Here is a 22,802-nt window from a genome sequence, read left to right as displayed (position 1 = left end):
AGGGTTTTGCTTTTTCTACTTTTTTCGGGAATTAGGGTTTTGATCCTCAAGTCATATTATTGCTACCCATGTTCTCAGAATCTGAAAATTTGGTCTCTAAGGGTAAAAAGGAAGATGGGAACCCTAATTAGGGTTTTGTTCTAGAAAATCAGCCATATGATCAGTGCCCATGTCCTCAGATTTGAAAAACCATGTCTTTAAGTGCAAAAAGCAAGGTAAAAACCTAATTAGGGTTTTGTTTCAGATGATCCAGGTATGAACATGGCAGGTCATAGATGGACATGACAATTTGAATGAAGATGTTTTGAAGAAAAAGTGGCATGAAGATGAAAATTCGTCCAAGGGAAGACCAAGTTGGACCAGCCAAGCACATGAAAGAATGGCAGACAGAGTGTAACGTTCGCCCAAGGCTTGAAGGGACTTGTCCAGACATCTTCAAACTCCGCCCAAGCCAAGGATGGCTAATGGAAGACAAAGTTTGCCAAGGTTAAATTGAAGATGGCAAAGCAAAGTGGAAGCATGTCCAAGCTTCTTCCAACCTCGCCTTGTCCAAGGAAGAGTGAAGTCCGCCTTGGCATGAGACACAAAGTCCGCCTTGGAGGATTGTCCAAACACATGCCAAGTTCGCCTTGGCAAAGCATAATCCAAGTCCGCCCTGTCCAAGAAATCTCCAAGTCCGCCCTTGGCAGAGACTCTCTAAAGTCTGCCTCCTGTGCAAGAAAAGTTGTCCAAGCACTAGCAAACTCCTACCTTTGGTTAAGGAAAAAATTCAAAAATTTGGCCGTGTTGATACCTTGGAGAATAAAATTTCAAAATTTGGTTAAGTGTCAAGGAAAACTCCCTAAGCAAGAAGCAAGTCCGCCATGGTAAAGACAAACAAAGTTGGCAAAGAACTTTCAAAGTCCGCCATGCCTAAAGGGATACCAAGTCCACCTTGGCTAGACACACATCAAGTATGCCCTTGGACTGTCTCAATCTTCATGAACTCCGCCATGTCCAGGAAAACTCAAACTCTGCCCAGCCAAGATAGAAGATGAGAGATAAAGCATAAAGTCTGCCAAGGTTAAGATGTCAAAAGTGGAAGCATGTCCAAGCTTCCTTGAACTCCGCCTAGGCACATAAGGAAACATGTCCAAGCTACTCCAAATTCCGCCCTGTTCAAGCATGTGCCAAGTCCGCCTTGGCAAGGAAACCATCAAGTCACCAAGCATAAGAAGAATGTCCGAGGTATGAGAAAGTCCGCCCGTGATAAATTGGCAAGGGGTTGACAAAGTCCGCCTTGGATGAATGGCATGAGATGATCCAAGTCGGCCCTTGTCTAAGGCAAGCACAAGCTAAAGTCCGCCTTGGACAAATGGCTAATGAATATCAAGTCCGCCTAGGAAGAATTGAAGTTGGCAAGCATGTTAATTTCCAAGTCCACCAAAAACAAAGTTGGTATGACTTCCTCCAAATCTGCCATGAAGACAAGGTTGAGAGAGAACAACAAAGGGCTTAGACATGTTAAGAAGAAAATAAAATTTGATAAGGTAGATGGCACAAACAAACACAAGTTGGCAAGACTTAGAGAAGTTGACTAGGCATAAATGGAATATGTGAAGATGTCTGCACTAGATGGAAATTTGCTTATGGCTCAGGGATAATACATGAAAACAATCGACTTGCCATGCCGAAGAGAGAGAATGGCTAAAGGGAAATACCCAAATTGACAAAGTGTTGAGAGGAAACAGGAAGAAAGAAGAAGAACAAAGAAGGAGATGAATAAAATTCTTGTCCAAAGGTGGAGTTTGTTCTACTCAGGACAAGCCAGATCCAGAATTGAAGGCAAATCTACAGGCAAAGTGTGTCTGAGAATAGAAATGGTCAAAATAAAATTGACTAGCCAAAATGTGGCTAAGTATGTGAAATACTTCATAGAAAAAGTTCCAATTTCCTTCATCGTGGCAAAGGCACACGGGAATTCTTCTCCAAAATTCAAGACACTTGAAAGAGTTTCCAGGCATCAAGAAAAGTCTTTAGGCTTGGCAAAAATTCCAGAGTTCTTGAAGGATTTCATCTCTTGAAGAATTAAAGACAAGCTCCCAATTATAATCAGATGGTGGCGAGGAAGACTATTCCAAACAAATTTCTATACTTAGGCAATTTTTCGGCACAAATTGGAGAATTCAAGGAGGACATTCAATTGTTCCAAGTTAGCATGTCTAGGTTCATTGAACATTTAGCCTCTCAACAGGAGAAGGGGGTACAATCCTAAAAAATAGCACCTTGTGCCATTTGTCTTGCGTGCATAGGATTTTGATTTTATTTTGGGAAACTCTAGGTTGTCTTAATCTCGACCGTTGATTGAAATCAATCCCAGCCATTGAATTGTAATTGGGGAGCCTATAAATTGAGCTCCCCCCTCATTTGTAAATCATGGGAGCATGTTGCAAAACATGTTGAGATAAGTAAATTGTTGCATACAACTGCCAAAGTAATAAGTAATGCATTGTTCAAATTAATGGTGATTACCTCTCTTATTTTGGAGTTGGCATGGTTCTTATTCCTCATCATAGTTCAAATTGATGGTGATTACCTCTCTTATTTTGGAGTTGGCATGGTTCTTATTCCTCATCATAGTTTAGATTTTATTTCATGTATGTTAGAAGAATCCAAGATTTGATAAGTATTGATTTATAGTGAATTTTTGCTCATACTTTTGATGAACAGATGATTTTTGTTCATTGTGTAAAGTTAGTCTGAGCTTATTTTGTGGAGGATTTAACTTCTAATTTGAGTTATATTGTTCAACTGTTGGTATTATTCATAAGTATGAAAATCATAAGCACATCCCTTGAAGATCGCACTCACTTTGTGTAGTTGTCCTAAGCGTGGTGAAGCAAAGTGTTGTTATTGAAGTCACCTAGTCAATACCGTCTCTTGAATTCTTAGGAATAGATTAGAATTTCTTAACCCTTATCTCCTTTTTAGTTTTCTTGAAATCCATGATCCATAACTCAAACGATAAATCTCCAATGTGAATTGAACAAGACAAGTGTAAGTCCCTTTGTGTATTACCAGCATATCACAACACCCATTGAGCTTATCCTCATGTCAATGCCTGACAAAAGAAACCTTGGAATCACCATATGATATTAGCATAAGCAGTGATTTTTCAAGAGAAGATAGAGTGTCTTTGGATATTTTATTCTAATTTTTTGTAGATGATAAAACAGACACCAACAGGTCCAAATGCTAATTTTGTTGCTGTGCTCTTTGATCTGCTAGCTGCTGTCCCTGGACTAGTGTGTCGAATAATTGTATAAACCTCTCCTCACCTGAATCGCTTCTCTCACCCATATTGTCAATGTTTTGTTCTCCCGTAACTCTTTGTTTTTCTGGATTTGTATTTAATACTGCTCTATTTCTTCTTGTGTTGTGGGTGAAAGGTTGCTGATCAATTCTAGACATATCACTGTTTGCTCATATTGTACCCTCCAGGTTGGCAGGGTACACTGCTCTGATATCATTGTAAGATGCCCCCTTGCTAACCATCTTTTCATGCCCTTTCCACTCATTGTAATTTTGTCAAACAGTTTGCTTGCAAGCTGATTACTGAGTTTTCTGATTTGTTCTCAGTTTGCAGTTGTATATGTTTGTTTGTTGTTATTTGCTAAGTGAACTTTCAGATTTCATTCAACATAGGAAACGATACATAAACTTAATGCTTTGCAACTTAGCATAAACAATCAATTCCAGATATCACAAACTCATCCAGATTTCATATAACTTGTTCCAATCATTACAAATCAAATTAAAATAACATCTCAGACCTGGTAATGTCTTCAATACATGATAATGATGCCCTAAGTTTGGTTCAGATTTTCGCGAACAGTAATGAGGCCACAAGAAGGTAGTGCCAAGTCTTTAGATTGTAGATTTTACACTCTAGGTGGTACGGCTAATTGGTATCAGCAATGGAAGACCTCCAAGTTGCAGATGTTGACCTGTTATACCCTCAGACTATGTCACTGCATTTGCCGAATTTCATGCTTGGAGTTCAAAATTCGGCAAACATTTAAAATAGGCATGGAATTCGAAAAATTCGAGTCTATATTCGTATGGAAAAAGCACAGTTTTTTTATTAGAATATATTTTCAGAAAAATGTTTTCGTAGGGTTTTCTTTATAGGTTTTTAAAACTAGAGCACACATTTGTTTTGCCGCCGATTCATAGCTCGTCCAATTGCTTGCTACCAGCTAGGGCATTTCATCTGTGGTGTGTGATGAGAGTCGAAGAGATAAGCCACGCATTTCGATTGATGAGAGTCAGAGCCACGATACACGTAGTTCTTCTTCGATCACGAGATAAGTTCGTGCGAAATTCTTCTGGAATATTTGTGTATTTGTTGCGGCTTTAACTATTTTATATTTATTATAAGTTTTTCTATACTTATTCGTATGCTCTATAACATTTAAATATGTAAATTGAATTTACAAAATATTAAATATTATTTTTATTCTTATCAAAATTTCATTAAAAATTAACATCTAATAGATTTAAATTTAATATTATTTTATTTTATAATATGAATTAATAATTAAAATTTAATTTTTAATATATTTTTAATTTTGTGGATTTATTATTATTTTTAAAATTAAATTTATAAGGTGAATTTAATGTCGAATTTCTTTTCGAACTTTTTCTCCTTGTCGAATTTCATCCAAATTTTATTGTTGGTGAACTCGAACTCAAATTCAAACCTGGTGACTTAGCCCTCAGATATCAAATCCAGCAGACCCACGCCAAGTATATATGTAAACACAGCTATAATGGGAGGTACAACCCAGGTTGGAAGTGTAGGACCAATACAAATATGCAGCTACAACAGTATTAATGTGGTGCGGCCAGCATCAATTAGTGAACAACAGTAAATGTCTCCGTCTCACTCCCAAATTCGTATTCAAACACTTCTCTTACAAATCTGATATGTCATTCGATCCCTATAAATTGAAATTCACATTAAAATGAAAATAGCAAACGAACTGATTTTACCTTGAAATCAAAACTCAAAGGTCCTCCTTATCGTGTCTTTCAATAGTGAAGAGAATGTCATTTATGAGGGATTTTGTCCTCACAAACCCTTGAAGAAGAACTCTCCAATCAATACATAAATATCATATCAATCCAACATGCTGAAAGTGAACTCTTAAGAGTCTTTTATAACATCCCCAGGAGAGCCCACACACTTCTCCAACCAATGTGGGATAAATAGAAATACTTCCTTTTTAATTTTTCAAGTCTCCGTTCTTTCCCCCTACCGCCCTTATTGAATCAGGCCTTGTATTCTCTTTTTTGTTTAATACAAGGGTGCTGCCCCTCTGTAGCTATTTACTTATTAATTTTTTTTTTTTTTTTCAAGTCTCCAAGTATTTTAATGAAGGGGAACTTTTAATTTTTAAATAACTTCCCTTTTACTCAAGACCCCATAATAAAGTTAAATATTTAATTTTAACTTTATAACTTAACTTTATTGATAAATAAATTAATAATCACAAACGATTATTAAATTCTCTAGTCAAAATCAGCAATTATCATTGACAAAATATTATTCATGAATTCACTGATGATCTATACCTGGCTCAGCTGACTTACTATGAATAGTAAGTATCCCAAAAAACACATCAAAACATCTCAGAATCGCCTACAATTGAAAATGCCTAGGCCAAATAACCTCAAGATCCCTTAAATGTCTTGGTTAGCCTACGAGACCATGGAGAAATACGCTAACGACAACTTCACATAACGTGTGCTAGAAAGGGGACATTACATGGAGGTAGCTGAAAAGGTGGTTGATGGTTGTTGAGATCATTAACCAAAAAGCTGTCAAGACTTCTAGAAGGCCATTGGATGGATTGAATCTTGGCCATTGATTCAGAATGTAAAACCTATAAAAGGTCAGCACCTCTCTCGTTGTAAGGGGTTATAATTTTAGGGTTAGAAGATTAGATTTTAGAGGCTAGCGATTTAGAAGTAGCAGTAGTTAGAAATAGAAGTAGAATAGAGTAGGATTGTTGGATAAAAAATGTTGTAATAGCAGTTAGAACAAATGAATAAAGCATTGAAGACTGGTGGTTTTTGCCATTTGCTCTAACTTGTCTACATGGTTTCTTTTCATGAAGTTAGCAAAGTTGAGTGATCTTAATGGTGGAGTGTGAGGGTATTTAATTTGATTTCAAGTTCATACCATTGGAGGTTTGCTGATTGTAGGTCTCTATGCATGGTTAGTTTGAGCCTATTGTTGCTCTTAGTTCAACTATGAATGTTTCAGATTGCATCAAAATTGGTAATCTAAATGAGTATTCGTAGTCTAAAAATCCTTTTATTTCCCTTGGAGTTTGCACTATTCCTGTGGAGTTGTGGGTATATCTGGCCAAGCAAGAACTAGTTTTATTTGAAATATGTCTACCAACAACATCAACCGTTTCTGTCATTGTTCCTAGGATCTCTAAACCCTATCACTTTGCTATTTATTTCGCCGAGTTTGAGAAGTAAAGCATCGCCAGATCGCTATACTAGATGCAGGCCAACTTGTCAAATGCATAAGTCCCCTCGTGATTACCAACATAACACATTGACCCTGAGTTATCCTGAGCAAGTCAAGACCTAACCGTTGGAACCTTGAGGTTATCCCTTATTATCTATGTTACCCCGAGTTTTCGGGATAGGGATGGCAGGGGAAGGGGGTAGGCGTTTTCGGGACAGTGATTTTTTTGCCAATTTTGGGGACAGCAAAGGGGATGACTATATAAAAATATGGAAAATCAAAATATATAGGGAAATTTAAAATGTTCATATGAAAACATGGATAAAGCATGCACATATACATTATAGAACCTTACCATATAAGAACTAGCAGAGTTCTTATGCCAAATTTGTGTTAAATTGAGAGTCAAAGTCAAATTGCTTATAGAATTCATTGTCAAAATTCACTGTCATTATGCAGAAGTTATGGGGACGTCCCCTAGGAGTCCCTTGTCCCCGGGACGGGGACGCCTGAAAAAAATACCAGGGACATGTCCTCGGGTAACATAGCTTATGATCAATCCAAACAGCATTAGGGATTCCCTTATCCAAGAGATGATAGGATACACTCAACATTCTATTCTGCGTTGACCGAAAGTTCAACCCTTCGCCATCAACAATTAATATTTTAATTGACAATTTATATTTAGTTATTTAAAAAGGTGTTTAAGTGTGCAGATATAGTGTTGCTAGCTTAAGGTGTTGAAAAGTGGTCATAAGGACACTTGAAAAATGCTTTTTTGAAAAAGCAAGGAAAAAAGTTTTGAAAAAGCAAAATTCTCTTTTTCTCAAAATAACATTAGAAAGGTTATAAAGGGAGTATGGGTTTTCACTTTCAGAAGAAGGGTTACTTTTGAATTTTCATTGTTTGCTTTGAGATGAACTTTGTTTTTCAATTTACTTAAGGATGAAAACCTTTTGGTAAATCTGGTTTTGGGTATGAAAACCCTCCTAACTGGTCTTGTGTTTTCACTCTGGAATCATCACTGTGCTGAAAGTTTCAGATTGAGTTTCAATTTCAATGAGTATTTGGTTGTGGTTTTCAATTTGTTGGGTTTGCAGAATTTTTTGGGGTTTTGTGTGGATTGAATGTTTGGTGTGATTGATATATTCCAAAAAGAAATAATAGTGTGGTGTGGGAATTTGATTTTTTGTGTAGCGGTTTGTGTTGTGTGAAATGTATATTATTTTTTCATTTTGTAACTTGAAAGACCAGCTGGTGGAAAATGTAATAAATCAGCAGTTTTGGTTGGAAATAGCAGTGGCTTATCAGTTGATCGATTCAGCTACAACACTTGTTCATCTCTCTAGCTTCTTTTTGCATAATTATTTTATGATTTTCATTTTCATGCCAACTGTTTGACGTAATGCTCAGTTATAGAATAACAAATTAATGTATTAGAAACTGATTCAAATACAATTGTAAATGAAAGACATTCCTCCTTGTCACACTTTAGAAGGTATACTGTCAGATTTTCTTTTTTTTTTTTGAATATTTTCATTGTATTAGATCCTTGGACAGTAGTACTGTCGGATCCCATTTTATTTTCTATCAGTCTTCACCTTGCATGGTGTGAACTAGAATTGGTTGAGTTAATCTGTCATTTTGGTGTTGATATATCTTCTTTTGCACTCACTATCAGCTAGTTTTGCTAGAGCAATTCTATGATTAATTTAAATTGTAGATTGGCCAGCTTGCCACCAACACTTCTCAATTAAATTTTATTTTGTCCTAAGTCTTACTCCAGATGCTCTCACCTTGCTTATTCTGGGAACTGGTTGATAAAAAATTGTAGAATTGAGTTGATTGCAAAACTTTTATAGGGATTTGAGCTAACACCCCGTGGGAGTTATTACAGTAGTATTTGTCATGTGTGTCGGAGATAGTTCACATTGCTTTTAGTGAGGTGGAAATCTTTGTAATGTAGGTTTACGCAAAGTTGAGAATTGTGACTTTGTATTAATTCTTTAATTCAATCTACCAATGTGTTTGTGTCCTCACGCTTTAACTTATTCAATTCCTTACATGTACTTGCATTTCTTAGTCTCTACATTTAGTTGAGCAGTGTTAAGTGTGTAGTTGTAGGATTTACTTTTGGCCAAAATAGTATAAAAAACCTATTTCCATTGAGTTGAAGTGCATATGAGCCTTTTTCTCTAAGTAATTTCAAAAAGACTTACTTTTAGTTTTGTACAGCATGAGAGTGAACTAACCCAAAAAACACTATACAAATTGTGCATAGCAAGTATGTATCATTCAGATTAGGTTACTTTTGTTGATAAGGAGTTTCCCCTTCTAATTGGAAGAATGGCTTTACCATCAAGCTGTTTCGTTTTGCGTCACATTGAAAGGTGCAAATTAAAATGTTAACCATTACTATTTACTTGGAATAGCTATTTATTTTGTAATTGGTTGTGATGTAATTATGATGTAACTATTGGTACTTGTATTTTGTTGTACTTATTTCTAGAGCCAATTGCACTTGCCAATCGAGTTTTCATAACATTTCTCTTATAATAGTTTTACCTTTTATTGGAAAAGTAAATAAAAATAAAACAGTGTTGGATTATCTCTTCAAAAGTAGTTTTACCTTTTATTGGAAAAGTAAATAAAAATAAAACAGTGTTGGATTATCTCTTCAAAAGTTGTTAGAGCCTCTAAATGGTCTCATGAAATTCCTCCCACCTTGACTCATTAGAACACTTTTGAATCCTTTTACATTCTTGTTTCTGGTTTTCTCTTTAAGCATTTGAATTCTGGAATTCATCAAATGAGGGACCACATGTTTTATCGTTGTTAGGCTTGTTTGTATGTATCTATTTGCCCAAAGTAGTCAATTCATTGTTTTCTGCTATTGTATGGGCTCCTTGCTGCAATCTGAGCTCTTTTTTCAGCATTAAAACTTTTTTATGAGATCAAATTTCATAGTGTATGAGGGTCTAAGAGGACATAGGATACTTCTACCTAATGTGAGAGACTGCAACAAAACTGTGGATATTAAATCATCATCTCATTTAGTTCCAGAGTATAGTATTGTGGATGAAAATATCCTGCAAAAGGGAGGGCAAAAAGGGGATCTGCCTGGGTAGGGTTAGTTTATCATACTCTGGTTTCCTTCTAACATTCCTTTAAAAATCTTTTTTCATTTTTTCAGTCTGTAAGTTTCTCTTATATTCTTTTTCTTGTGCTGGTCTGAACTGTTTTTAGCATGCCAATATAAATGTTTTTGTTCAACTGAATGAAATCTCTAATGTAGAGGAAGAAAGGTGAAGTTATATTATATGTGGATTTAGATGCCATTATTTAGGTGCTTTTTTCTTTATCAGTTTGGTTTATTGGTTTTGATGGTGGACATAGTGGAAATGCTACTTGGTTGTATGGGAATTATTATAATATAAAATGAAAGAAACAATTTCCAAATCTGTACTTGTTGCACCCAGTTTTTGAATTCTTTTGAAAGGCTGCTAGGATGCTTTCTGATGTAAGATTGGATTCTAGGTCTCTGATGATCAGCCCAAACTTCTTTGATTCTTGATTTCTTTCAATGCAGGTATATGGGAGATATGCATTACTGTATAGTTGACCCATTTGAAAATATAATCCCATTGTTGGATCGTGTTGCCACACAATTAATACTGCAAGATTTGGTTGAGATCAATGATCCAAGTCACTGCAGGATTAGGACTCCTCATTATCTAAAGGTCTTGAATTCTACACTATGAATGAATATCTTATTAGCACAGTTTAAGTGATTATTGAAAGCAAGGGTAGATTTAAAAGTACACCATATATGTCTTACAAGTTAAGATCTACATATCCAATATACGTAAGGCAGACGACCATTGTAATAAAAAGTTAATGGAGTAAATTAAAAGGAGTGTTGTTTTATGACAATTCATGAGTTGTATTAGGAGTGTTTCCAATTGGTCAGGCTACTCCAACTATTGTGTCTATAGCTTTTGGACTTTTACTTATATTGTATTGTTTCTTGCAACTTTTTGTACTAGCACACAATTTTTTGTAGTCATTTTTATGAGTTAAAACATTGTTACTTTCATCTAACGTGTCATTATTGAATCCTTGTCTCCCATGTTCATGGTTGTCATGTTTTTACGCTCTGATTAGTGTCATTGCATAGCTAGCAAAATATGCTTTCCAATGCATTAAATATGACAAATATTGAAGCTTTGATGCAAGAGAAAGGCTGAAAATTTTCTAGGGAATGGAAAAGTGGTGAAGACCTTAGAAGATTGGGCATTCTCACTTAGTGTACAAAATTGGTTTTTAAGTCATAATTGATAGAGATAATCAAAGCAGGCCCTTTTCAACAATTCACCCCTACATTAAATTTTTTTAAAAGTGGCAAAATTGCATGAAGCATACTCTTTGGCTAAATCACCAAAAATGAGAAGAGTGGTGTAGAAGTTGAAAAAGTGTGATTTTGGCCTAAAAGTGAAAACTATTAGTGAAAAGTGAAAAAGCAGTGTAGCAGGTCTCAAAGTACAGTTTTTCTCTAAATAATAAAAAAGTACACAAGTGAACATTGAAAAGATAGTGTCAAAAAGTACAATTTTGGTCTAGACAACTGGAAGAGTGACATATAACCCCAAAAGTTCTGATTTTGGTCTAAAATTAATCAAAAAAGAGGGAAAAGGGCCATCAAAGCAAGGACATCATTTTTGCACAGATAGAGAAGATATTTTATCTTCATAAAACAAAAGCAATGAAATGGGTTATTGAGAAATGAAAGGGATATTTGAGATAATTTATAGTAGAACATTCTCGGAAGTTCTTAGCATGACTTAGTTCATGGATTTTCTTAAAAAAATAAAATACTAGATTTCAAGCTTGTAGAGTGAGGTGTGTGGGTACATGAATCATTTTGTAGAGCAAGAATTTGTTGTCCTCTTTTTTGTTTTAAAAAATGAAGGACCATTACATGAAATTTTTGTCAAAAAATGAAAATTTTACTCTATGGCACACTTCCTGAGGCAGAATTTCGCCTAATCCTTGGACTGGTTTAATCCTCAGTCCATCCTCGAACCACGTTTCAAATTTCATCGCATTTTGGGTTCGTTTGCTATGTCTTTCCTTCAATTTCGGGTTTTTTCTCCTTGACTGCAGGTGGGAAATTTTCCTCGAATTGCAAGTTTTAATGATTTCCTTTGTTTTAGTCTTTGTAGGGAAATTTTTGGCTAATTACAAGTGCACTTTATTGAAAAAAGAACTTGTAACTTACTTTTTATTTCCCCCTTGATGCTTTTTGGCTTTTTAAGTTTTGATAGGGATTTTTTTGGATAAGTTACAAGTTAATTTTAAATTGTATATTTAAAAGTTACAAGTTAATTCTTTTCTAAAACCCCTATTTTAATGTCTTTTGCTTGTAATAGAGATTTTAAACCCCTATTTTAATGTCTTTTGCTTATAATAGGGATTTTAAACCCCTATTACATGTGTTAAGTTATTAAAACTTCTTGTAGGGATTTTATTTTCCCTTTACAAGTAATTTGTAACTTGCACATCTCTCTCCAAAACCCGATTTTTTTCATAAAGTGCAAATTGGGGAATTTTAAACTTGCAATATGGGAATTAAAACCCGATTTTGCCTTGTTGAGGTAAAAGTAACATTTTAAACTTGCAATATGGGAATTAAAACCCGATTTTCTCTATTGCATGTAAAATGAAACTTGTATTTCTTTACCAAAAACCCGATTTTACTCTTCTAAGACAATTGTCACAAATTCTTCCCAATTTTTGTGGATAAATTCATGGAGCAAGGAGGAGTTTATGTTGCAAGGCGATTTGTGTGAGCTATGGGACATGTTGCTGCTGATTTGGTGAATGATTCAACCCTTATTTTCTGCTAAACCGTATTCCACGTGATTCCTAAGACCCACGTTTTGTCGGATCCAAACTTCACAAAGCTGCAATCTCCTAAGTCGTTTTTGCTTTCCATGCTAAGGCGTTCGGGTTTGATGAAGGATTGACCACTTCTTATGCCTCTACGTTTAAATTTGTTTTTTTTTTTTTTTTGGTAACCCAGAGGTATCCCCGCGTCTCATCCCAGCGACCAACCCCGCCTTACCTTGGACTTATGGGAGCCAAATTGGGGTCAGAGGAGAGGCGAGACGAGGCGAGACTAGTCCTCTGGAGGCGGATGAGTCCGCCCGCAGTCCCCAGCCGCTGGGATAACCTGGCAGGGAAACAAACCCGAGACCAATGGGGAGCAAACCCACGGCCCAAGCCAATTCACCTACCATGCGGGACTTCGAAGTTTGCATTTGTTGCCACGTTTTGCTATCCAAGGCATTTTTGTTAAAATGTGGCAAGGGTTTTAGAATGTGGTTTAATCTCTATTTAAGAGTTCTCCATTCTTCTTTCAAAGATCGACCATCGTTTTGAAGAGGCATTTTCAATTTGAAGCAAGGTATGATTTCTTTTCTTTCTTTGTTTCATTTTCTTGTTTTCTTGTCTTCTTGTTTTTCCTTTCTAGTTGTAAATTTGTGTATATGTTTATTTTGCCCCAAAAATCGGTTTTGTGAGAGAGATTTTCCCCTTTGTAAAGCAATTTGTGAATTGCATTGTTCTTCTCCATTTTCCCTCTTTACTTGTATTTGGGATTTTAAATCCCGATTACAAGTTGGATGAAAATCATTGTTCTTCCCTTACGGTTAAAAGAATTTAACCATCTTTTGTTGAAATTCCAAGTTGCAAAGATGAAAAATACCTATCCTTCCAAAATTGGGTTTTTAAAACCAGATTGCATGTCTAAAGTTCTTCCCATTTTTTTGGAAGTGACATTCCCAAAATTTTCCCATTTCTATCCATCCATATCGCCTATATCCGTACTTTCCGTTACGTCATTTCTCGCAAGTCTAATTCTCCTTTTTCACTCATTTCTCCATTTTCCATTTTACAAGTATACTTGCATTCGGGTTTTAAAAATCTGATTGCATGTGCACTCTTCCCAACTTGTATACTTGTAAAATTTTCCCCAAGATCCTAAATTGGTCAAAGTCAAGATTTCCACCATTCCCATTTATTTCCCATCTTTCTTTGACAAAATTGTGAAGTGCAAGGGTTGGAGTTCTTCCCATTTGAAGAAGGAAAAATGTTAGTTGCAGCTGATTATGATGTTGCCTTAACACTTCTAAGTCTTCATCACAGTATACCAGGTTGTCCTTCAATGTCAGATTTACCATCCTCTCCTATTCTAAAGAAGATGAAGTATAAATATGACAAGTACTAGAATGAAGTTTTACCTTCGCAAGTTTCCTCTCCTTTTGATCGCATAAAAGATACGGAGATAGGGCATGTGGACATGTTAGAATTTGTCAAGAGAGTGGAGGATACGTAGGATAGTAATATGCAGAGGTTGTTGGACAGCCACATCCATCACGCATCCTCTTTTCCAGTGGCTGCCCTAGAACTTGAATTTGTTCTCGCTTGCGCCCATCGCTTTGACAAAGAGACAAGAACCATTAAAAATGATGATGGTGAAGCAATAATCCGCCTTGATGCAGATACAATTGAGAAAGTCTTCAGAATACCACCAACACCTGTTTATATGGAAATTTCAAGGGATATCACAGCCGAGTACTATGTCAAGAGGGAAAAGGATTTCAAACGTCATATTAACAGCGGGATTCATGAGCCACGAGCCGCGTTCTCAAGGTGGGCTAAGTTGTACTGCTGCGACTTTAAGTGAGAAATTGGAGACATCATAACTCTCCTAAGCAGGATGATGGGTCTTGAACACTCCAATGTTTTTGAACCCTAGATGTATCAGTTTAACATGTTCATAAGGCAATCCCATCATATATAATGGGGAGAGATTATCAGTGATGCTTTATGCGAGCAACTTGCAGTAGTCCCTACCACCATGACTTTCTACATGAATTCATACTTAGTGTATTTGGCAGCGTCACTCAGACATTTCCTTGGTCTTTCTACCAAGGGTGACCGCTCGCTTATACCTGTATGGGAATATTATGATCAGCTGCCTTTGAGACCCAACAGATTGCATTTCAGAAGAGTTCAAGATGCATTCTTTGGCTACTTCATGTGCCAGTTTGACAAGACTCTAAAGAACAAAAGGGTGTCAGATGAGGCATGGGAAAGAGTGAATGAGTATGGGTGCTTGTTTCTTCAATTCCCGACCTTTATCTATATGAGAGCCGGATGCTATAGTGGGCAGCCATACATGCTCCCTAGATACCCGACTGATAAGATCATTCTTATGGAGTTGGGAAGATAGATCATGGTTGTACATGCTCATCAGTCTGTTAGACATAAGGTCGGAATGGGGATTTCTACAACAAACCCATTGAAAATCGGCCGCTATTCTCTTGTCACATCCGTCAAAGCCAAAGCGATGGAGACTGAGATGCAAGAGATTAAATTCAAAATGTTTAAGTCCAGGGCACATTTTGATTACCGGGGTATGAAGGAAAAGATAAAAATGTCCTTCGTGCACATGCATCGTATTGAGGATATCTAGGTAGATCTCCGTACAGAAATGGAAGTTCTCAAGATGGACTACTGCAAGCTTACTGTTGAGCAGGTTATTGATTTGAACTTGGTGGACATTCCGCAAGGAATGATCGATGATGGTCATGTGCTTGATCCAGAATATATTTCACGAAGGGTTGAGGAAGCTCCAGTTCCTTTAATCCAATGGTCACACAAAGAGTGCACTTCCATTCTTGAAAGGTTTCAGCCTATTCTCGCCAACACCAATACTTAGCTTAAAGGTAATGGTGTGAGACTCATCAAAATCAAGGCTGGAAAAGAAGATGACTCTACGGGACCTCTTGGACGTAAGTCTGAGATTCAGATTGACAATAAGGAAGGTGCATCATCTTCAGGCACTAGGATCAAATTGCGGGTTAGTCGGGCAGTAGTGCTTCCTCCTGAGGAGGCGACAGTTCGTGGAAAGGAAAAGTCCCGGTTTCATGTTTATGTGATCGATCCTGATAATCCAGAAGAAGGACAACAATCTGACGATGCTCCTAAGTCTCTAGCTTTGGACTCACCTCATGAGATTCCTTCCTTAGTTTCCATTGAGACGCCTCTTTCTCCTCCTGACATAATAGTGGAAGAGTCTCCTCAAAATGCCCTTCCTTATTTCAGCAGTTGAGCCGCCTCCTGATCATCAACAAGAGGGTGTGCTGGAAATTCCTGAGGATACTCCTGCATGTATCCATTTGTCAGAGATTGATACCTCTACTTGTGGCTTTGAAGAATTTATGAGGCAATCTTCATGCCCATTGGTTACTGAGCAAACCATGGTCACCATCCAAACAGATACTCCTCCTAGGGTGACCACGACTGTTCAAACAGAAACTGCTTCTCCTTCGCTTTCAGTAGCTACTCAAGGAGAACTAGTTGTTTTACCTCCATGGCTTAGTTCTTTTACCCCAAAGAGGAAGAAGCAGGAAATCTCTCCTGATGTCTTTGACTATCAACAACTCAAACACTCTAAGCCCAAGGTTACTAAAAAGGCCAATACAATCTCAAGAGTAATTGTTGATAGCAATAAGATGAAAGTGGCAGAAATTGTTGAGCCCCTTGCGGATAAGCCACGTGAGGAAATGCAAGCTGCTGATTACAAGGATAGAATTGGGCAAACAAATGCATAAAGTGGTCAAACATGATGCCCAACAATCTGTAGCCTCACTAGTGCAGCGGTATCACGAACTTGTAGCAAAGAAAGACAAGCTAGAGGAGTAGAACCGACAACTTGTTGCAGCTGTTCATAAAATTTCAAAACCTGCTGGTGAAGGGACTAATCTTACAAGTTCTTCCGGTTCCCAAGAACCAATTCGCGGAGTTGAGAGAGCTGCCTAGAAAGTACAAGCATTGGATTCTTGGGTGGATCAACTTCATGATCTATGTGCACAAGTGATAAAAGACATTTTCCAAATGATGTCTAAGTTGGAGGCCTTTGAAGAGAAATTGAATCATACCACCGACACTTTCAAACAAAATCTGGAAAGTGTTGAGGGTAGTTTGACAATCTGGCACACCAAGCCCCAACAACAGTTGAGTGGTCTTCAGAAGCATGCCATTATTTCTTCCAGGGTCATGTACTTGGAATTTGAAGAACTTCTGAAGAATAAAGCCCTTGCCTCAAATCCCTCATTGAGGAGATTGATGATGCAATGAGATTGCGGGGTGAAGTATTTCAAGGTATTGTTTCCCTTTGTGAGAAGGCTTCTTGCAACATAATGAGTCAGAATGGAGAGCTGATACCAAAAGAAGAAGTTGTTGCAGATCTACAGATGAGAATTCATAATGAATGGAGGAGCGAACAATTCTCAGCTGCTTCAATTCAGGCTCTGATGAAACATCAAACCTTTTTGCATGAAATCCAGTCCATCTTTGAGAAGAACAACTCTATGCTTCTTCGAAGCCATGATACCATTGCGAAGACCATGGTTGTTGCCAAGAACACCCACGAACCGAATCCCGCTGAGCTACGAATGATCATCTTGAAGTTCGAAGGATTCATGTCTTCACATGCTATAGCTTAAGAGTTTTTCAACACTTAGTTGTATTTTTCCAGATTTGTAATCTTTTAGTTGTAGTTTTTCTTTTGACAAGTTACATGTAAAAACCTTTTGTAAATTGCAAGTTAAGTCTTTACTTGCACTTTTGTAATTACATGTAAGGCAACTACAAGTTGTGTTCAGTTAGGATTGTAGTTGGAATAAGTCTTAATTAGTTATTGAATAAGTCTTAGTCGTTGAGAGAATCTCTCAAGTTAGTTAGTATCCTCCCACCTTTTTTTCAAGGTTCCTCTTCTATAAATACTTGAGGGGTCTATTGTAATCTTTATCTTTTTGAAAGTAAGCAAAAACTTTGCCAAATTGGAGCAAATAAGTCTTTGAGCTTTTATGTGTAAATTGAAGAATTGAAAGGAATAAAAGAAAATTGCTCAAGCTTTGAGTATTTGTGCTACATTCTTGAGTTTATGTTCCATATTACCTTTCTTGCAAGTGTTTCTTTGAGAACTTAATCGAATATGATATGCAGTCTTTGAGCTGCAAGTATTGGAGATTAATTTAGTTAAAGTTTGTGAAAAAGCTGTAAGACTTTGTGCTTACACTTGTTCTTAACAGAGTTTAGAAGTAAGTAGATTTTATGAGAAATGGCTGTGAGTCTTTGAGCTCACACTTGTTCTTGCTGTCTTGCGTAGAAAGAATAAGATATTTCAGTCTTTGTGCTGTTATAATTTGTTCTTAATAAAATTAGTATAAAAAAGGGTAGATAGGACTTCACATAATCAAGACTTTGAGCTTGATATTGCTGTCCCGTCCCGAAGGAAGTGACGGAAGTCTTTGAGCTTTCAGGAAACTTCATTTCCTTTCTCTCATTTCATTTCGAAAGTTGTTACTGCTGTTTTATATCAAATCGCTATCACTTTTCTGTGAAGAGAAAAGGATATTGCCTTTCTTGAAAGAAGAAGAAAGACTGCTGTCCCATCCCATTTTATTTTTAAGCTTTAGATAGATAGGGGGAGCCTTCCCTTAATTATGAGAGTTTTACTCGCACATTGTGGTTGAAACCACAATTTTGTATATTTCCCCAAGTGTACAAAATTTTCAACCAATAGAATCACCATAGGAACCATTGTTGTTTCAAAATAGCGATTTTTACCCATTGTTATCATTGGACAGTTGCTTTATTACAAGAAATCTATTGCTATATTTTTTATTTTCAAACAATTTATTTTAAGCATTTTGGTATTTAGAGATTCCTTGGTTTTCAACCAATCTCATTTGGACAAAAGCTCTAGTTAATTTATTTTTGTATTTAGATAGAGAATATTATTTTTCGTCATAAAAGAACAGCAATGAAATAGGTTCTTGAGAAATGAAAAGGGTGTTTCAGGTAATTTGTAGTAGAAGCAAGTTTTTATCACAATTTAGTTTTTGGATTCTCTAAAATTGGTAAAATACTAGATTTCAAGCTTCTTGAGTGTGCTGCCCTAGGTACATGAATCATTTTGTAGAGCAAGAATCACCATATGAGGCAACAATGTTTTAGAATAGCCATTTTTTGCTTTTATTATCTTTGGCGAAGCTTCTTTTATTACAAGAAATCTATTTCTAGGTTTTAATTTTCAAACAGTTTATTTTAAACATTTTGGTATTTCGAGATTGCTTGGTTTTCAAGCAATAGATTTTGGACAAAAGCTTTAGTTAATCTATTTTTGTATGTATCTACTGTGAAATGCATTGCCATGCAAAATATGCAATTGATTTATTGCATGGGCATTCAAATCTTCGTTAAAACTCATAAATAAGTCCTTCATGCACTTAGATTGGAGGCAAATAATAATTTTATGCCACTTGCGCTGAACTTGCTGTTTAAATTGATTGGTGTCATCTTGTGTAAGTGACTTTGTTGATTAGATTTTGATGATTATTGCAGGCTTTGTTATTGTAATTTCTATTAATTTGAGCATTGGTAGCTTTGTATGCAAATCTTCGATATTTAGCTCATACTATATTGTGGGCTTATTTCCAGTTCAATTCTTGTGTGTATCCATTTTTTTGGGTCTCTGCTTTTAGCCCAAAAAATATGAGCATGTGTTAATTATCATAGATTAGGTTGTTTGTGTCAGTCAAAAGATAATATAATCTCTTTTTTTTAATGTGGAAGGGTTGTTGTAGCTTAGGGTGCATATATAAGAACTTGTAACATCCCTTATATTTTGAGTATTTACATTCTATTTGAAGAGGATCTAAACTATTTATTTAGTTGCTCATGTATATTACTATTAACCAATATTCACCATAATTATTAAATAAATATTGATTTGCATTTATAATCACAATCAATAATTATTATTAACTAATATTCACAATAATTATTAATAGCCACAATAAATATTAAATTGCAATCAACTATAATTATTGTTAAATTATATTCATAAAAACTATTAAATAATATCAATAAATATTGCGTGGACTGATGCTTATTTTAGTTTGCCAAGACTACGATCAAAAGACATTCTATTTCACACGTCTCTTATGGGAGAGGCATACCCGTTGAGACTCTTTAAATAGAATCGGTATTTTCCAACCAAGGGATGGGTAGGAAAAAGGAAGATAAGGAAAGATAACAGCAGTCACTGCCTGGGAAGTAAGTTGGGTGAGAATATAAGGATATAAGATTGCTGTTAATACAATAGGATGGTGTCAATCTAATATAATTTTGTTAATACAATAGGATGCTGTCAATATAATATAATATAATATTGTTAATGCAATAGGATGCTGTCAGTATAACATAGTATTGTTATATTATTAATACAATAGGATGCTGTCAATATAATATAATATTGTTAATGCAATAGGATGCTGTCAGTATAACATAGTATTGTTAATACAATATGATGCTGTTAATATAATATAATATTGTTGATTCAATATAATGCTATTAATACAATTTAATGCTGCTCATACAATTTAATATGATTAATATGACCTAAGAGGGGAATGTTAACATAATAGTACTGTTAATATGATAAAACATAATGGTGTCTATATAACACAATGTTATTAATATAATCTAAGGCTAATGCTGTGAATATAATCTGAAATAATATTGCCAATATAGTACAATACTGTTGATCTAATATAATGCTGTTAATACCAACTTGTAAAACGGGTTTAACAATAACTAATTACTATCATAATGAATACATATATTGGTTCTTCGTTACTTATATATCCAAGTCATGGTGAAGGAGGTTGTGAGAAGTATTTCAAGAGGGGTACAGTGTATGAGCATTCTTCTAGATACGCCACCTCAAAGTGGGACAAGATGAGCCCATAGAGGCCAAAGGAGTACAATGGGTACGGTCTTGGGGTCTAGGAGATATGGTTTCTAGGGCACCCTTTGAAATCTTTGCCCTCTCCTCCACCATTGCTCATTAATGAAGAGGATCAATCATAAATAAACTATGATGATGACAAGATGAGGGGGAACGGTTATAGGACACCTCACTAGGTACACCACCTCGTATGGATGGCACAGGCCACATGAGGCCAAGAGGGATGGTATATCCGCTCTTGGGCCTAGGGTAGAGTGTTGGTCGTAAAATGGGCTTTGTACTACTTGATAAGCTACGTTGGTTAAGTATGTTAGTGTCGTCGAGGGTAGTTGTCCGTTGCATGAAAACTATGATGATGACAGGATGAGGGGGAACGGTTATAGGACACCTCACTAGGTACACCACCTCATATGGATGGCACAGGCCACATGAGGCCAAGAGGAATGGTATATCTGCTCTTGGGCCAAGGGTAGAGTGTTGGTCGTAAAATGGGCGTTGTACTACTTGTTAAGCTACGTTGGTTAAGTATGCTAGTGTCGTCGAGGGTAGTTGTCCGTTGCATGACGGTTCCCCACGGGTGGTAACCGCACCCTCGACCGTGTCTTTATATATGCTCTTGTACTTGTTGTTGGATACATGAATGTAGAGAATGATTATTGTACTAGACATTTAGGCATTGCTCTGAGTTTTTGGTTACTATTCTATCCTATGGTTATTATCTGACTGTTGATATGCAATATTACTAACACACCCCATGGGGTAAACATCTGGCGCAGTTGCCTAGACATACTCGGGAAAGGAAGGAGCGGATGGCGTACGGACACGATGAGCCTACGCATTGGAGAGATTAACCCAGAGGCCAACGACGCACAAACGAAGCTCTACAACGGAGAAGACACTGCAACAAGGGAATTTTCAATCTTGCTTCAGGCGGCTATCAAGACCTATGTCCAAAGAGAGGCCACAAAGGCTGAAGTCCCAACAAGTGCCGTGTGGACCGCATTGGAAGTTATCCCCGCAGTGAATAGGCTGATGAACCACCTCCCCCGGTTGCTTGCACAGGCATCATTGCCACAGCGAACCCACTTGGAGGAGATTGCTCGTGAGGAGCGACGCCAACAGGTCCTTCGACAGTACGAAGAAAACAATCGTCGTTGGGAAGTAGAGCGTGATGGCAAGAGGCGAAGGGGAAATTGAACCTTGAACCTCCAGGAGGAATAAAGAACAATCTATACTATAATAATGGTGTCGTATTATTGACACATTGTATCCAACGGGATGAATTAATAAAGAAGTGTTCTATTTTTTATGTGTTGTTGCTATTTATGAAGATGTATGGGAATTAATGCCCAACTTATTAAATAAGGATAGAAATAAGAAGGCACAAAGCAAGGAGTGGGAGGCCACACAGAGGGCCTTGATTCTGGAACAGCAAGTAGAACGTAGACGGAAGCTGAGGCAACTTGCTGAAGGACGACCTGCTGAAGGGTTGCCTGAAGGGAACCAAGGAGGTGTCATGGGGGGTGCAGAAGCCGAAGGAGATTTCTACGCGTCGTTAGAACACCGTAGGGTGAGAAGCCACAAAGAGTTTTTGGAGGAAACTAGGCTACGAAGAAATCTGGTCGAAGAGACTCGGGATCAGTTCAAGAACTTATCCCTTACGCCACGCACAGAGGACCACCGAAGGAAGCGAGCCGAGGACAAGGGTGAGAATGGGGGAGAGGGCAACCGTATGACCGTAGGAGGCACAGGCACACGACAGACAGGACCCCCTCTTGGGACCCATCACACCAAGCACGCGGGTACAAAATACCGTACCCCCATTCACTCAAACAAGAAACACCACCGACGCAGGAGGGAGTGGCGCGGGTGCACAACAGACACAGGCACCTGGCCAATAGGCAGAAGCTGCTGAAATTCACCGGCGACGGGAAGGAGGATCCCGTAAGGCACTGCAGAACCTGCGAAACCATATGGACGACCAATAGTGTCATGAACCAGGACGAATGGACGATGCAATTCCCAACGACATTACGAGGAGTTGCCATCGACTGGTACTCGGATATTGATAAAACTGTAGTGGCCACATGTGACACACTGCGGAAAGCCTTCGAGAAGGAGTTTCGCCTACTCCAGGATGAATGAAATAGTGGAAGAGATATACAGTACGAAACAAGGACAAAAGGAATCAGTTTGTGCCTACGGAAGGCACCTGAAGGAGCTAATTGGGAAGATGGAGAGTCAACCAGCAGATGGGTTGAAAAAGAGATGGTTTGTGGAGGGACTGAAACACTCCCTCCGGAAGAAGATGAAAGTTGTTCCACCAACCTAGTACGAAGATGCATTTAATAGAGCGATGGATCTCGAGAGCGAGACCAAGACATCCAAGAA

At 37.2% G+C, this 22,802-nt stretch overlaps 1 protein-coding gene across 1 annotated transcript in view; it reads left to right on the top strand.

Annotated features, from left to right (window-relative positions):
* Window positions 1–22,802, top strand: part of LOC131039368 (inositol 1,3,4-trisphosphate 5/6-kinase 4) — a 283,984-nt gene that overhangs the window by 117,947 nt on the left and 143,235 nt on the right. Inside the window, exon 7 of the mRNA XM_057972096.2 lies at window positions 10,116–10,266. Coding sequence (XP_057828079.1) covers window positions 10,116–10,266 — 151 coding nt within the window. The remainder of the gene's footprint in view (window positions 1–10,115; window positions 10,267–22,802) is intronic.

Source organism: Cryptomeria japonica, chromosome 10, assembly GCF_030272615.1.
Source record: "Cryptomeria japonica chromosome 10, Sugi_1.0, whole genome shotgun sequence".
NCBI lineage: Eukaryota > Viridiplantae > Streptophyta > Pinopsida > Cupressales > Cupressaceae > Cryptomeria > Cryptomeria japonica.
The sequence above is the reverse complement of the archived record's forward strand: the minus strand, read 5'-3'. Positions and strand labels throughout refer to the sequence as shown.